This window comes from Arthroderma uncinatum (genome assembly GCF_011692745.1).
Source record: "Arthroderma uncinatum strain CBS 119779 chromosome Unknown scaffold1, whole genome shotgun sequence".
Lineage (NCBI taxonomy): Eukaryota > Fungi > Ascomycota > Eurotiomycetes > Onygenales > Arthrodermataceae > Arthroderma > Arthroderma uncinatum.
In genome coordinates, this window is record NW_022983863.1 from 4223912 (window position 1) to 4238637 (window position 14726).

General features: G+C 48.1%; 3 protein-coding genes across 3 annotated transcripts; 1 reads left to right on the top strand and 2 right to left on the bottom strand.

The window, feature by feature from the left end:
* Positions 1-163: 163 nt before the first annotated feature.
* GIQ15_01283 (alpha-centractin) lies at positions 164-1442 on the top strand (the record flags this gene model as incomplete). Its single annotated transcript, XM_033548700.1, has 3 exons — positions 164-931; positions 995-1309; positions 1380-1442. The coding sequence occupies 3 exons, from the start codon at positions 164-166 to the stop codon at positions 1440-1442; spliced, it is 1146 nt and encodes a 381-aa protein (XP_033409651.1).
* Positions 1443-2523: 1081 nt separating this feature from the next.
* On the bottom strand, positions 2524-2964 carry GIQ15_01284 (uncharacterized protein; the record flags this gene model as incomplete). The annotated part of the gene is made up of 1 exon (XM_033548701.1): positions 2524-2964. The coding sequence occupies one exon, from the start codon at positions 2962-2964 to the stop codon at positions 2524-2526; it is 441 nt and encodes a 146-aa protein (XP_033409652.1).
* A 2436-nt stretch (positions 2965-5400) lies between these two features.
* On the bottom strand, positions 5401-13858 carry GIQ15_01285 (uncharacterized protein; the record flags this gene model as incomplete). Its single annotated transcript, XM_033548702.1, has 13 exons — positions 5401-6300; positions 6378-6855; positions 6932-7281; positions 7354-7428; positions 7500-7781; positions 7858-8847; positions 8924-8949; positions 9031-9127; positions 9186-11380; positions 11440-11889; positions 11953-12631; positions 12697-13210; positions 13284-13858. 13 exons carry the CDS (start codon positions 13856-13858, stop codon positions 5401-5403), a joined length of 7611 nt encoding a protein of 2536 aa, XP_033409653.1.
* Between the last annotated feature and the right edge of the window lie 868 nt (positions 13859-14726).

Sequence of the window (14726 nt, forward strand, 5' to 3'; positions counted from 1 at the left end):
ACATTCATTTCCTAGGCTTAAAAGTGCGATAGAAACCCCCTCTGCTTCCTGAAACCGCCGACGGTCCCTCAATCGACTAAATCCCCTGACGCGGAGTCAAGCCCAACAACCGAATCGCTAGGCGCGAACAGCTTCGATCTCGACCTCCCTCTCCCTCTCCACCATGGCGGACACCGCTCTACACAATGCCCCGATAGTTCTAGATAATGGCAGTGGTACGATACGCGCCGGCTTCGCGGGCGAGGACCTCCCCAAATGCTACTTCCCGTCATTCGTTGGCCGACCAAAACACCCTCGAGTACTCGCCGGAGCGTTGGAAGGAGACGTGTTTATTGGACAGAGAGCACAAGAGCTACGCGGACTGCTAAAGATCAGATACCCCCTTGAGCACGGGATTGTCACGGACTGGGACGACATGGAGAAAATATGGCAGTGGGTGTACGAAGGGGAATTGAAGACGCTGAGCGAGGAACACCCGGTGCTGTTGACGGAACCGCCATTAAACCCTCGAACGAACAGAGATACCGCAGCACAAATCCTATTCGAACAATTCAATATTCCTGCGTTATATACGTCGATCCAGGCTGTGCTGTCACTGTATGCTTCGGGAAGAACAACGGGAATTGTATTGGACTCTGGAGACGGTGTATCTCATGCTGTTCCTGTGTATGATGGGTTTGCAATGCCTAGTAGTATACGGAGAATAGACGTCGCCGGTCGTGACGTAACGGAGTATCTACAGTTGCTTTTGCGAAAGAGCGGATACGTCTTTCATACTAGTGCCGAGAAGGAGGTGGTGCGCATGATTAAAGAGAAGACCGGATATGTGGCGATGGATCCGCGAAAAGAAGAGAAAGAGTGGTCGACGAATGGCGGAAAGGCGGATTCGAAAATGGCCGAATACGTGCTGCCAGACGGACATAAACTGAAGGTAAATTCCTCACCTGCTCTGTGTGTTGTCTTCGCTGTTGGGCATCTCACTAACTTGTTAAAGATTGGCGTTGAACGATTCCGTGCTCCCGAAATCCTCTTCGACCCCGAATTAATTGGTCTCGAATATCCCGGCGTGCATCAAATTGTCGTAGACGCCATTAACAGGACAGACATGGATCTTCGAAAGTCCCTATTCGCCAACATAGTCCTGTCAGGCGGATCTACGTTATGTAAAGGGTTTGGGGACAGACTGCTTCACGAAGTGCAGCGATTAGCAGTCAAGGACATGAGGATTAAGATCTTTGCCCCTCCCGAGAGAAAGTACAGCACCTGGATCGGCGGGAGTATTTTGGCTGGATTAAGTACATTTAGAAAGGTATGTCGTCTTCTCCGTTGGCCATTAATGCAACGACGCAATTGCTGACGGCTATTCTCTCACCCGATAGATGTGGGTCAGCATTGATGACTGGCATGAGAACCCAGATATAATCCATACGAAATTCACTTGATATGCTGATCCTATTTTTGTTTTCGTGAAACCGCTGGGGACACCTTTGGAGCAGTTTATTTTTCAATTTAATGATATCCCTGCGTCAGTTCTCTCTTCCGGTTCGTTTAGGCCCGGATATTCGGTGCATTCCAGTGTGTTGTTATTTATTGTCTCGCTCTTCGAAGATACCTCCCCTTTACCTACTGTATCAATAACAATAGATGGCTAGAAATTCGTCTCTTTGCGTTTGCTTGAGTTCTAGCCTGGTTGACAGTGGTTGTCCCTGCCTAAGGCCACAGCCCCGCTAGAGTAAGACAGGGATAGGTAGGGTAATGAAATCACGCATATACCCCGGCATAGACATGATTGGGGCGTCATTAGGTATACGGTGAATTTGGGCCACTATGCCAGCCTTCTACAATTACACAAGTTGAACCGGCGGTAAAGCCAAAGGAGCTCAAATCTAATTGATCGTCCCCGAGTACCCAAATGGGCCAGTCGGGGAGCGAATGTCTGTATTCCAAAAATAATAATAGATGCTTTTTAATCTTTCCCAAAGCGCTCACGAAACATGCTTAGCCGGGTAGTCAGAGTATTTTTTTAATGGGGGAGCGGAGTGTGCTGTAAAGCATTTGTGTATGTATGTATGTGTGTGTTTGTGAGTTGGTTCATCCGGGAGATGTGTAAATCGTTGGTGCATGTTATTCAGTAAGATGGCGGGGGAATATTTTTGCATCGGCGGATAATGTATCGCGCGGTTGGTTAGAGGCTTTAAGTATATGCAAAGGATAGTTGGCGGGTTGGTCGTCCTTGGATAGAGTATGCGGGGAGCACCTATGTGAATTGCGGTGTCATCGAGTGATCGATACGTCGGTATAAGAGGATATAGTTGTTTTTGTGGACGAGGTTGTGGATCGTGGATCTCGTGTCGGTCATTAGGAACAGCGAAAAGGAAAGTATAATGAGTCAAGCGGCGCTATGATGTACAACGATGGCGAATCGGCTGGAATGAATGCGATTGAAAGAGGTCAAGGAAGGGTCGAGTCGACCCTGTTGCCAAGGGGCGGCAGCGGGGGTATGTAAGTCGATGCCGCTGAGGGCTAAGATGGTATCCCTTTCAGCGTCCCCCTCCATGAATCTAGATTCCGTCGCGGCCAATCCTTGACCTTTCCGCCGCTTGAGCTGTCGCTTGACGAGCTTCCGATGCTCACAGTCCCACACCGCTTCTTCGGTAGGTTCACGATAGGAGCATCAGGGACGGCAGTCATATTGCCAGCTCCTCCTCGGCCGATATGGAAGACGGGGGCAACTTCCTTTTCTCGTTTCAATTGTTGTTCAAGCTCTTCGTCGAAGCTGAAGATCGCATACTCGGTGGTGCTGTGGAAGTTGCCAAGCCCTCCGCGGCCGCCTGGGATCAATTGTCGTGGATTGAGTCCGAGGCGGGAGGAGAGCGTACGCGCGCTTGTTATTGAATTTGTGGCGGTTATTGTGCTGTTTTTGAGGGGGTGAAAATTCCCTGCTCCGCCACGGCCGGAGTACATGGTATTGTCTTGGGCTGATATCGAATTGGAGGGATTGAGGTCAAGCCTGCGGTATGCCGGCATCATGAAAAGCTTGGGTAACTAGCCTGGCAAGGAATTGGACGGATTAGAATAACGTAGGGTCTAGCAGAAATCGTGCTTGCTATTTAGACCACCGAACGAGGGAAATAGGGAGGTGTTATATGTGCAGAGAAGAATGGTTGGAAAATGGCGAGTCGATAATTGTGCAATTGCCCGCCACTAAGGTGTGCAGAGGGAGTGGGTTATAAGTAGGCCATTTGGGTTTTGAAGGCAAGGATGATGATACTCGAATTGCAAGACAAGATGACGGCCAGAAAGGAGGTAAAGTTTGTTTAGCTGCGTCACAAATGACAAACAAGACTTCGAAGGTGACGACTTTGGGGAAATACCGACGATGCTGGGAAGTCCTTGGACGGAGCGGTTCCAGCACTTATGTATCCGCAACTATGTTCCTGAAATTGTTAGTCCCAGTTGGGAGGGCGAAGGAAGCCCCTGTCTGTCACGCCTTTTTATTTTTTATTTTTATTTTTATTTTTTTCAGGGAAGGGAGGGCCTGGGCCCTCTGGGTTGCTCCTGCGGCTAGCTAGCGAGTACGTTGGAGAACGGAGACCTTTGATTCATTGATGGGCGAATATTCCTTTTTACTTTCTTCGCAGGGTAATAAGTCGATCCCTGTACTGATGCATTAAGAGACCCGAGGTGAGGCCGCATTTAAAGCCAAGCTGCTCACAATTCGCAGTGTGCGCGAAAGAGAGGGCTGTTGTTGCTTTCCCCCAACATCCGGTCCTGGGCAGCCAGTTTCCTTTCGTCAGAGGCGTTTTCTGGCGATCGTGAGTGGATTGGCCCATCGTCAAGCTGACACTAGCTCGGCCACTCGCGGCGCGGCGAAGAGTATCGCAAGGGTCACCTGCGGGGCGAATATCCAGCGTAAAGCAGCAAGTGGGCATCGCTGTCGTCCTTTTGCTGGCGATGCCTATTATGTAACTCCTCTGACATCTGTACCAGGTGAGGCGCTAGCACTGGTGAGCCACGGCTGTTCCCCCCCAAGCATGCCGGTAGACGACAATGCAACATCGCAGGCCCAGCTACCTACCTTGAGAGCGAATATGGACACTGACCACCGGAAGGCTGGAACAGCTCGTTCAGGCTAGAGCTCTGGCTCCTTTAGAGAGTGTATTTTTATCCATCACCTGATGGAACCTGGATGACCAGGACAACATCTCCTTGTGACTCCACCGGCCCAACGACTTCGAATCACTGCTCCACGGTGGCCACGAGAACCTTCCAGTGCTTGACGTTGAGAGCACATTTGCCAACCCTTGGCTCTCGTTTTGCTCTGGACGTCTCTGTTAAAATCTCTGCCCATCGACTTTCTAAGTGGCTGTAGAGAATATAACCCCCATGGCCCGAAGGACCAGCCAAAATGCTCCGAACCCGATCATAAAATCTTAAATCTCCCTGTTGTACATGCAGCTGACCTTCTATTTCCTATACCAAGAATCCTCCGTAGGCGCACAGTTTATTGAATCCATGTATATGTACGGTGCAAGTACTCAATTCATCGTTGCCCACGACATTTGCTTGAAAGAGGCTTGAGCACCTTGCCAGGCCACTCTGCCCTATCCTACCCAATTGATCGTCAGTCTTCGGGTCAAGCTGAGTTTCCATTACTCACCTGCCGAATTCATGTATGACCACGAAAGCGGATGCTACAAGCAATTCATGGCCTCACGGAACCCGAGGCCACCAGCTGGCTGAATTCCGATATGCATACTTCGTAACTCTAGCAGGAAGAAGTACTTCGTACGCGGCCGAGAGAAAAGAAAGAATGCTCACAAGATGCATCCACGGCTGGAGAGAATATGCTGCTTGCCGTTCAGTTGGGGTTCGGCCTGAAACCGACTCCCTTCCCCCCGCCCCTCTACCCCAGGTTTTGTATGCGGCAGGGAGGACTGCAAGTGCTAAGATGTTCTTGTCAGTAGGACTAGGATTGATGGCATGGCAGCCATCGCCTTGCTTCAGAGGACAACGTCCGTACCGGGTTAACACTGTCTGAAGCCTGCTCTTTTCTATAAAAAGAGTACTCCGTACACAGAGTGGTGTCTATACAAGGTTTTTGATCTTTTTGATTAGGTAATAGAAACTACATCTATACACGTGATTTATGATCATGTGACTAGTATACAAGGCTCTTGCCTTTTTGGGACGAAGAAGAAAGATATTGATCAACATGGGAGGAATATAGGTCTCATGATAGGGACTGGGAGCAAGTGTCTAGGATATGATACCCTTAATTTCTGATACCGATAATGACCTGGTTGAATATCATAGTAAACTGGAAATGCGATAGTTAAACTAACTGTATGGATGTAGGGAGTATGCAGTAAGGCAACTCCCTACACACTATTTAATTGGTTAATCAAGACTAAGGTCGAGGCTATCCGCAGCGGTCTCTTGGTCTAGAGGCCTTTGATGCTTCGCCTTAAGGTAAATAATGGTCAATTTTGCCAGGCCCTTGACTGTGCCAGCCTTCGTTATCTCGACCAACCCGATGTCAACATGCATATAGCGCCGAACTGTGCTTCTAACCTCTATTGCCATAAGCGAATCAATGGCGATGTTAGCCATCTTTTCATCATCCATGTCGGCTTTCATTGCCATGCGCTCTGCTATAAGGGCAGCCAATTCTCTGCAGAGAGCTAGCTCCGTCTTGGGCTCGTCTAATATGGGCGGATTTGACTCGATATCAGCAAGGAGCTCCTTAATGCGTTCATTTTTTGTTGTTTCCTTGGTTTCCCTATCGCATTTCAGGTTGTAATATAGTGCAATACGGCGTTCCGAGGACTGGAAGGAGGAAAATTGGCTATCCGAAACCAGTTTGTGGCCTTTCAATCCTATATTTGTACTATAGATTTGCGGCACTGAGGAAGTGTCAATACTCGACTGGCGAATAGAAAGTGTCAACCCTTCCATCACTTCGTCCTCAGATAATGTTTGATACCCAGAAGCTCGAAGCCGCTGCAGGACCTTGTCATCGCGGCTCACCATACCAACATCCCCTACCGCACCGAGATGTAAGACTGAGCAGGGTAGCCCTAAATCACGCCTATAGTGTGCGAAACTATCAAGGTATGTGTTCGCGGCAGTATAGTTCACCTGCCCTACATTTCCGAGGACGCCCGTGATCGATCCAAAGACGACAAAGAAGTCAAGGGTTTCTCCTTCGAGGGCGCGATGAAGGTTCCACGCCCCTTCCACCTTGGGGGCGATAGCTGTTTTCCACTGATTGTAGGTCATTTTCTCAAACATTTCATCCTTTTGAATTCATGATTTGTTAGTCAAAAGTTCGGCTTTAGCTGAACAAAACCGGGATCAAAGGAGATAATCCTTACCTGAAGTACCATACTCATGTGGATGACGCCAGCAAGGGGCCTAGTACTCTGCGAGATTGCTAACTTGACGTCACCAAGATTAACCACGCTTCCAGCAACCGCTGTCGCGCTGCAGCCTTGAGTTTTTAATTCGGCTAAGAAAGATCGATCCTCCAGGGATTGACCGGCAGAGCGAGAGAGATAGGTTATATGCCTGGCACCATTCTCAACCATCCACGTAGAAACGGACTTTCCAATGCCTCCAAGCCCGCCCACTAACAAGTAGGACGCATCAGAGGAGAATCTAACAGTTGGCCTACTAGGAGGGCAAGTTATCCCATCTGAACCTTCTGGCATCCGGATCACGATCTTGCCCATATGCGTTCCGCTCTGCATGTAACGGAATGCTTCCACAACTTCACTTGCTGAGAATACCTTGGTCGGCCGGATCGGTTGAATCAAACCATTCTTAACTGCAGCATCGAGAGCAGACAAAAACCTATCAATTTCTTTTTGTTAGTAACCAGACTATGGAGAGGTACTCCAGGTATTATATTTAGGTCTTTTTCACGTACTTTATAGACTTCGTAATTCGATCTGGGGCCGTAGTTATTAAGTCTCTTAGTTCCACTGCAAAGAAGGCCCGATTCCTCTTAAAAGGGGACATATCCAGTGTAGCATGGGATAAGATGTCCCGTTTGCCTAGTTCGATCATTTTTCCAAACGGGGCAACGCATTCCCATGATACACGAAGTAGCTTTCCTGCAAGGGAGTTAAGAACAACATCAACCCCTCGTCCATTAGTCTCACGCATCAGGCCTGGCAGGAAGCTGGAATCTCTGGAATGGAAAATTTGATTCCGCGGTATACTGAATGTTTCCACGAGATATTGAGCCTTTTCCTCGCTCCCCACAGTTGCGTATATCTAATCCCGTCAGTTTTTGATATAAGGCATATCATGTGTATATATAAAGAAGGAGGGTTATCATCTAAATACCTTGGCGTGCGCGTGTTGGCAAATGCGAATCGAGGCGAGGCCAACGGCACCACAGGCCGAGTGGATCAGAACGGTCTATATTTGGTATAAGCGAATTGAACACTACAAAACGGGTGAATGAGAATATGGGGCACGGGGTAACATACTTCGTCTTCTTTTAGATTTGCCAAAACCTGGAGCGCCCAAATTGCGGTTCCATAGGCACTTAGCCATGTTGCTGCCCCTTCGAGATCATGTTCATCTTCAACGTGGAAGCAGAACTCTTGAGGGCAAATGACTTGTGACCGGAATAGTCCATTCCAGCATGCGCAGACTCTATCGCCAGGCTTGAAGTTGTTTACTGCGGAGCCTACACGACGGACAATCCCGCTACATTCCAGCCCTAGCTCACTCGCATCCCCTAACACGCCTAACATAATCATGATATCCTACATTCACGTTAGTCACTTCAGTAATTCCATTCATCGGGTAACTCCCATCGTAAGTGTATCGAGTTATAATTACCCTGAAATTCAACCCATTAAACTTGACATCAATTTGCACCTCGTTTGGCTCCAGTTCTACTTCGGCTTGGTTGTCATCGAAAGCCCAATGTAGAGTATCAGCTAAGCCATAGGTACCAACTGCAAGTTTGAGAGCCGCACTATCGCGGCCCTGAGCCGGGAGTAGGGCCGATGGTGAGCCCCAATAAAGCCGTGGTAGATAGACAACACTATTACAAACTGCATATTCGTTCTCGTATATGTTGGCTTGCAAGTGAATGTCTCTGCGATAGATTTTTTTGGCCAGTTGCAGAAGAGTGGCTGAAGTTCCCTTGTCGAATTTGTCTAGCTCGATTGTCACAATATCCTGTCCCTTTTCTCGGCGAAGCGTTCTTATAAAACCAATGCTCATGCCAAAATGAGGATCTGATTTAATGATAGAGTTCTGCATCTGCATCAATGGGCTGACCCAGATAAGCTGATTGTTATCCAGCTTTCCCATATATTGTTGAAAGGCACAGTACTTCTCTTCATCCATCCCGTAAAGATACGGGCTGTGCAAGTCTAGTAGCGAGATGATACACTGTCCAGGTAGAGGGTGGCTGGATACTGTTTCCCAAGTAACGTTGTATCCCTCGTCGGAGAAGCCAGAAGCAACATTTAAGGCCCACCAGCTAGGCTCGCCAGCAGTCAAAATTGAAATAGCACTGGATGTTGCATGGGCCTCACCATGCTTGTTCTCTTGGGCCGCGCTCGAGAATACTGGAGATGTGACTGGCATAGCCATGCCCTTAACGTTGCTAGAGGAAATGTCATTCGCAACTTTCAGCTCCTGACTAGGCCTTGTAAGCATCATGAAAGTTAACCGAATTGAGTCATCAAGGTCATAGATGCTTGCTTCATTCCCAGTAAAGCCGGCAAGATGTAGCTCGCGATCCCAACGCTCCGGAGAAACATGGGGCTTCTCTATTCTTTCATCATTTTCACCTACCCACCAACCAGAAAGCACCCCCTACAATCATCGTTAGTTACCACGGCAGGATAGTCCTCAAGTCAGAGGCTGGATAGTGTGGAGAATTTGTGCTCACCATACAAACATCGATTGATATTGAGGCTATAGGTGAATTAATATTAGCAAGGCATAAACCTCCAAGGGAAGAATTAGAGATTTGGTAAGGAGAGCTCCTGTCCATACCTGGGTTCAACTCGTGAAGCAGGAGCCATCCCTGGGGCGTGAGTAGTTGGTGTATGTTTTTAAGCGCCTCATGTAATGATGGAGTGGCATGGAGGACCTAGAATGCAAGATCAGCATCCACAGGTGTCAATATAAGTCTATATTCCCTTACTTACGTTTGAGGCTATCACCAAGTCGTAGCTGTGAGGGCTAAATCCTTGTTTCTGGGGACACTTGGTAATATCCAGAAGTTTATATTCTACGTTATCGTAGTTACTAAACTTCTGGGTGGCCCGATGACTAAAACCAAGGGATATATCGGTGAAGGTATATGTTGAATATAATGGGCTACCTTCAGGAGTGGTCAGGTTTTTCAGAGCCACTGCAGTCATAGCTCCGGTACCTGCCCCAATCTCAAGAACTCGTAGGTTCGGCTTCGAGTGTCCCAGGATGGGTAAGAAATAGGTCAAGTCGAACAACTCAAGCGATGTTTCGTAGTAGCTCTCAAGTTTACCGCCATCCATTAAGGTTCCCAAGGGTGACATGGTGTCAAAGGCAAAGTCCACACAGTTATGTGTAATCACCCGTATCATATCAATAGCAAGTTTAGAAATAGGACATTCCTCGTAAATGAGGGCTAGACGGTGGTCAAAGGCTGTTCTACCGTCCGCGTCTAATCGTAGATATTCATCTACCTCTGGTGGCGTGTTCGCAAGACCTTGACGTATTTGGGTGTACTTCCGAATTATCCACTCTTTGTATTTGACCATCTGGGGTGTTGCGGGTTGAACATTCGTCAGTTTTTCGGCTAGGTTAATGATTGCACATAAACTCGCAATGTCACCAGCCTCTAGTGCTTGCTTAAACCCTTCTGGCGGTGGTGGCATACGCCGTAGCAGGGCCGTTGGGGGAAGAAAGTCGATGTCCGGCTTCCACGCTGTGTATGAAGCTAGCGGGGCGCGTGGGGTATCGCTGGAGAGGTTCTCATCAATAGAGACGAATAGTGCCTGTCGCATGGAGAAAAAGACTTCATCATCATCTCCCATCAAGACAGCGTCGCCCAGCTGTTTTCCCTTTCCAGCGTCCGCTACCTCGACACCAAGAGTCATTTTGGGCTCTGTACCACCCACATATAGTTGTTCAATCGCAGCTGGAATACCCATCCCTTCAAGACGACGTGAAAGGCCATGTGCCCATGCCACACTTACGGCTTGAAGACACTGATCAATTGCGGTTGGGTGTAACGTGTACCGGCTCGAGTGCAACTTTGGGTCATCGGTTACCGTTGCTGCTGCCACACGCTGGGTAGGATGGGCAGTGATATCCTTCATTCCCCGAAATCGTTCGCCATACACTATACGCCGTTTTGCCAATGTCTGATACCATTTATCAGACCTTACTTGTCGAGGATGGGAGGTAATCTTCGCTGGTACCGGAGGGTAGTCATAATTGGGCCGCACATCGCCATGACAGTGCTTTATCCAGGTGGCGCCATCGTGGGCCATGATTGTAAATGCATACCATTCTGAATCCATGGTATCATTATATCTCATGACGTGGAGAGTTGTAATGACTTCCAATTTCTGTCGTTCTTGAAGCACCATGGCGGTTTTGAATATTAGATTCCTAATAGAGTAGCCTGTCGTACCAGGGTGCAACTGCTTCACAGCCTCCCCTGCCATAGCTATATAACCAGCGCCAGGGAAGATTATCTGGTTTCCGAGGACATGCTCTTCTACCCATGGTACGCTTTCCAAGGAGAGCATATTTCTCCATGAAGGCTCTAGGTCAGGGGAGCTAGAGGTACGCGCACCAAGTAGCTCATGACGTTGGTCACCCCGCATCCGCCATTGATCGATGAGCCGACTTTCTCGCCAGTATCTCAGCTCATGTTTCCACGGATACGGCGGAAGATCTGTCAAAACACTCCCACTTTCGATAACACGCTCTAGGTCTACACGAAACCCGTTAGAATATGCAGCTCCCACGCTTGCAAGAAGCTGAGATCGGGAGTCGTGAGAATCGGGGTTGTCGACCCGGGTGATGGTTGGAATATACACCGCATCGCCCTTGTTAGGTGTATGTTCAAATATCTGTCTCAGCGGGCCTGAAAGAGCGCTATGGGGTCCAACTTCCATAAAAGCAACACTACCCTTGCCTACCTCTTTCAGAACAGCCGACACACCTTTTGAGAACAAGACTGGCTTTTCCAAGTTATTCCGCCAGTAACTTGCATCCAGGGCATGTGGTTCAGTTAAGACTGTCGATGTAACCGTAGAGAAGAACGGCAGCATGTCTGAATTTTGCTTTATCTGCCCCACGTATGGCGCTAGAGCTGTCTCGTAGGAACCCCCGACTTGATGCATCAATGCTAGAAAACGTTTTAACATTTCATGTCATGCATAAAAATAGTATTGGGGGGAGGCTTACAGGAATGGTAGGGAACTGAGACGCGTAACCGCCGACAATAGGTTTCGGGGTTGTCTTCTTGTATTTTTGATATGACTTGGTCAATGTCTTCGGAAGTTCCAGACAGAGTAACACTCCTAGGACTGTTCTCACAAGCAATAGACACTGAGTTCTGAAGGTAGGGTTTAATATCGTCGCAACCTAGCCCAATAGCTACCATCGATCCAGTACCCTGCATTGGATTGATGGCCAGCCCACGATGGTATGCAACGAGAATGGCTTCTTCCATGGTAATACCACCAGCAGCATATGCAGCGGCAATCTCACCGCTAGAATGGCCTATTACGGCTGAAGGACTGAGGCCCCATCGCCGGAGAGTATTCACAATACCTATCTGTAACGCAGTGCAAAGGGGCTGCGACAATGCTGCTTCATAAACCCGAGACTCGTTACCAGTCTTCAAAAGCTCCTCTAAACACCATGTTTAGTAAAGTGGCGTATGAATTATAAGTAAGAATATGCTCAGTCACTAACCTTCCAAACACCAGTCTGGGCCTGCAGGATGTTTTTCCAACACACTGCCCATTTCCAGGATATCATTTCGGAACCCTTCAAAATGCTCAATTAGGTCGCGTCCCATCCCAGGCCACTGGGCGCCTTGACCTGTGAAAATGAATACTAGCTGCCTTGTTTCAACTTGGCTACTTTGTATTACCCACTCGTTTACTAGCTGATTGGACTTTACTATTGCGAAGGCTCTGTGAGAAAGATGTTGACGTCGTAAAGCTAAGGTATAGGCTAAGTCCTGGAGTTTGGATGGATGCTCTTTGACATAGTCAAGAATTTGACGAGACCGGCTCTGTAGACTCTCTGCACTTTGAGCGGATATGACAAGTAGGTGAGGACTGTTTCTGTAGAGGGCGCGGGGTTCAGTCTGAGAACTAGGCAGCAACGAAGAAGCTGATTCAAGAACGGCATGGGCATTTGACCCTAGGATACCAAAGGAGTTGACACTGACTCGTTCTGCTCTGTTCTCTGGCCATGGGGTTGCAGCAACCGGAACCGTCAAATTACCCTCTTTTAATGGAAGATTGGGATTAGGTGTCTCAAAATGGGCATTTGGAGGGATGGTTCTTCTTTCTAGTGCTAGAACAGCTTTGATAACGCTAGTTAAACCAGATGCCCCTTCCGAATGGCCTACATTTGGCTTTACCTATTCACGGGTGCGGATTAGCGACTCCAAGCTAGAACAGTGAATGACGATTGCCTAGTACTTACTGCTCCAATAATCGCATCATGGCCATGGCAAAGCTTTGCTATGACCGTCGTTTCCGTTATATCTCCGACTTGGGTGGCTGTTCCGTGGCATTCAAAAAATCCAGTTTCGAAGATATTTTGAATTCCAGCGCGTCTGTAGGCACTTCGGATCAGGGCTTCTTGCGACAATGGGCATGGATTAGTGATAGCCGTGGTAGCGCCGTCAAAATTTGCCGCAGTTGAACGAATAACTGCTCGAATTGGGTCCCCATTCCTTAGGGCATCGCTGAGGCGCTTTATGTAGATAGCGTTTACCGCCTCACCACGGCCATATCCATTCGCCTTTTCATCAAACGTGTGGCAAACACCTTCGGGGGAGAGGACCATGTTGTCACTCATCTTTGTTGTCATGTCCGGGCCCAAAATAAGGTTTGTTCCGCCTACGATGGCTGCTGAGCAACTTTTCAGATAAAGAGCCTGACATGCTTCATGTAAACCGACCATAGAAGCGGAGCAGCCTGTCTCGATAGTCATACTATATTGCTACCAGTTTAGCTCAGATTCAAAGAATCGCTCCGTGCTACCAAAAACCAAGCATTCTCACGTACCTTGGTCCCCGGAGGTCGAATCTATAGGAGATGTGGTTAGACAAGGAAAAGTCACCAGTCCCAATGATATCATAGCGGTTATGGTCATCTTTATCCATAGATCGAATCTCTAACCAGTCTCCTCCAAAAACACCGACATAGCATCCAATGTTCTCCCCTCGCCATTTAGATTCCCCTGCGTTCTCAAGACATTCCCACACAACCTCCAATAGTAGCCTTTGCTGAGGGTCAAGTCGTTCTGCATCAGAACCAGCGATGCCAAAAAATTCAGCATCGAACATTGCAGGGTCCTCTTCAAGGAAGTAGCCATGTTTGGTCTTGACATAGTGGGGCTGGGAGGGATGATAGAACCCTTCGATATTGTAACGTGTGTCAGGGACCTCGCAGTTGCCATCACGTCGCTGTACCAGAAAGTCCCAGAAGGCGTCGGTAGAACGGACACCACCAGGCAATCGCATTGCAACGCCTACAATGGCGATTGGTTCGAAGTCAGGTCCAGTTCTAGCACCGCCCATTGGCTGACCTTGGGTAATGGCCTCGCCGGGTGTGCTTTCCTTATCGATAATCGCCTTCATCGTAGCTAATACTGAGTGTACGCCTTCAAACGGAACTGATAATGGGATATATTTGTTTGGGTGTGAGTCGAAAAGGTAGCAGGCTATGGATGTAGCTTGTACTCCATATGTAATCAAGAGGTAGGATATGAGGACTATTCAAGTGCACACCGATTCTCCACTGGCTAGTACTCCTGGCTTGATGAGGATCGCAGCACATCATGATGACGAGAAGCACAAAGGCAGTGAAACTCTCCCGTGGCTTACTAAACCAGCTTCGAATTATTGTTAAATGGCCTCCATAATTGGATGTAATGGAATGCATTGTTATTCAGTCGGTCAGGTTCCTAATCTGACCGCCCACCAGTATGTCCGCTTCAAAAGCTTCCGCAGCTTAAACTTCCAAGGCGTTCCCAATTTTGAGGGGCCAAGAGAAGCGCCAGGGCTGTTTTAATAATCGTACGCCACCAGTCAAGGGAATTTTGAAGGGGGTACTCCGTAAAGGCTGGGTACCTCAGTAAACCCCTTGCGCAGTCAGAGTGAAGAATGGTTACGGCTGTAGGCTCGGGAATGTTTGCAGTCGAGATTAACTCTTCCACTTCATGGGTCTAGCCAAATAGAGTAAGCAGAGTAGATGCATGGAGACAAAACAAAACTCGTTTGGCTGCGTATTTGTTTAGTGTCACGTCTCCAATCAGATCGTTACCTTTAAAGTATTAACCAATAATATTACTAACTAATGATTAATAAATGTGTATTATATGTTTTGTTTCGTGGGATAAGTGCGTTTACTCCTGTATCACGTGATAACATCACCTCGTCGTTCGGCTAGGTTAGCTCTTCTCAACATGCGTAATTGATCAAGTCTAGCATAAGCTCCTCTTCCATA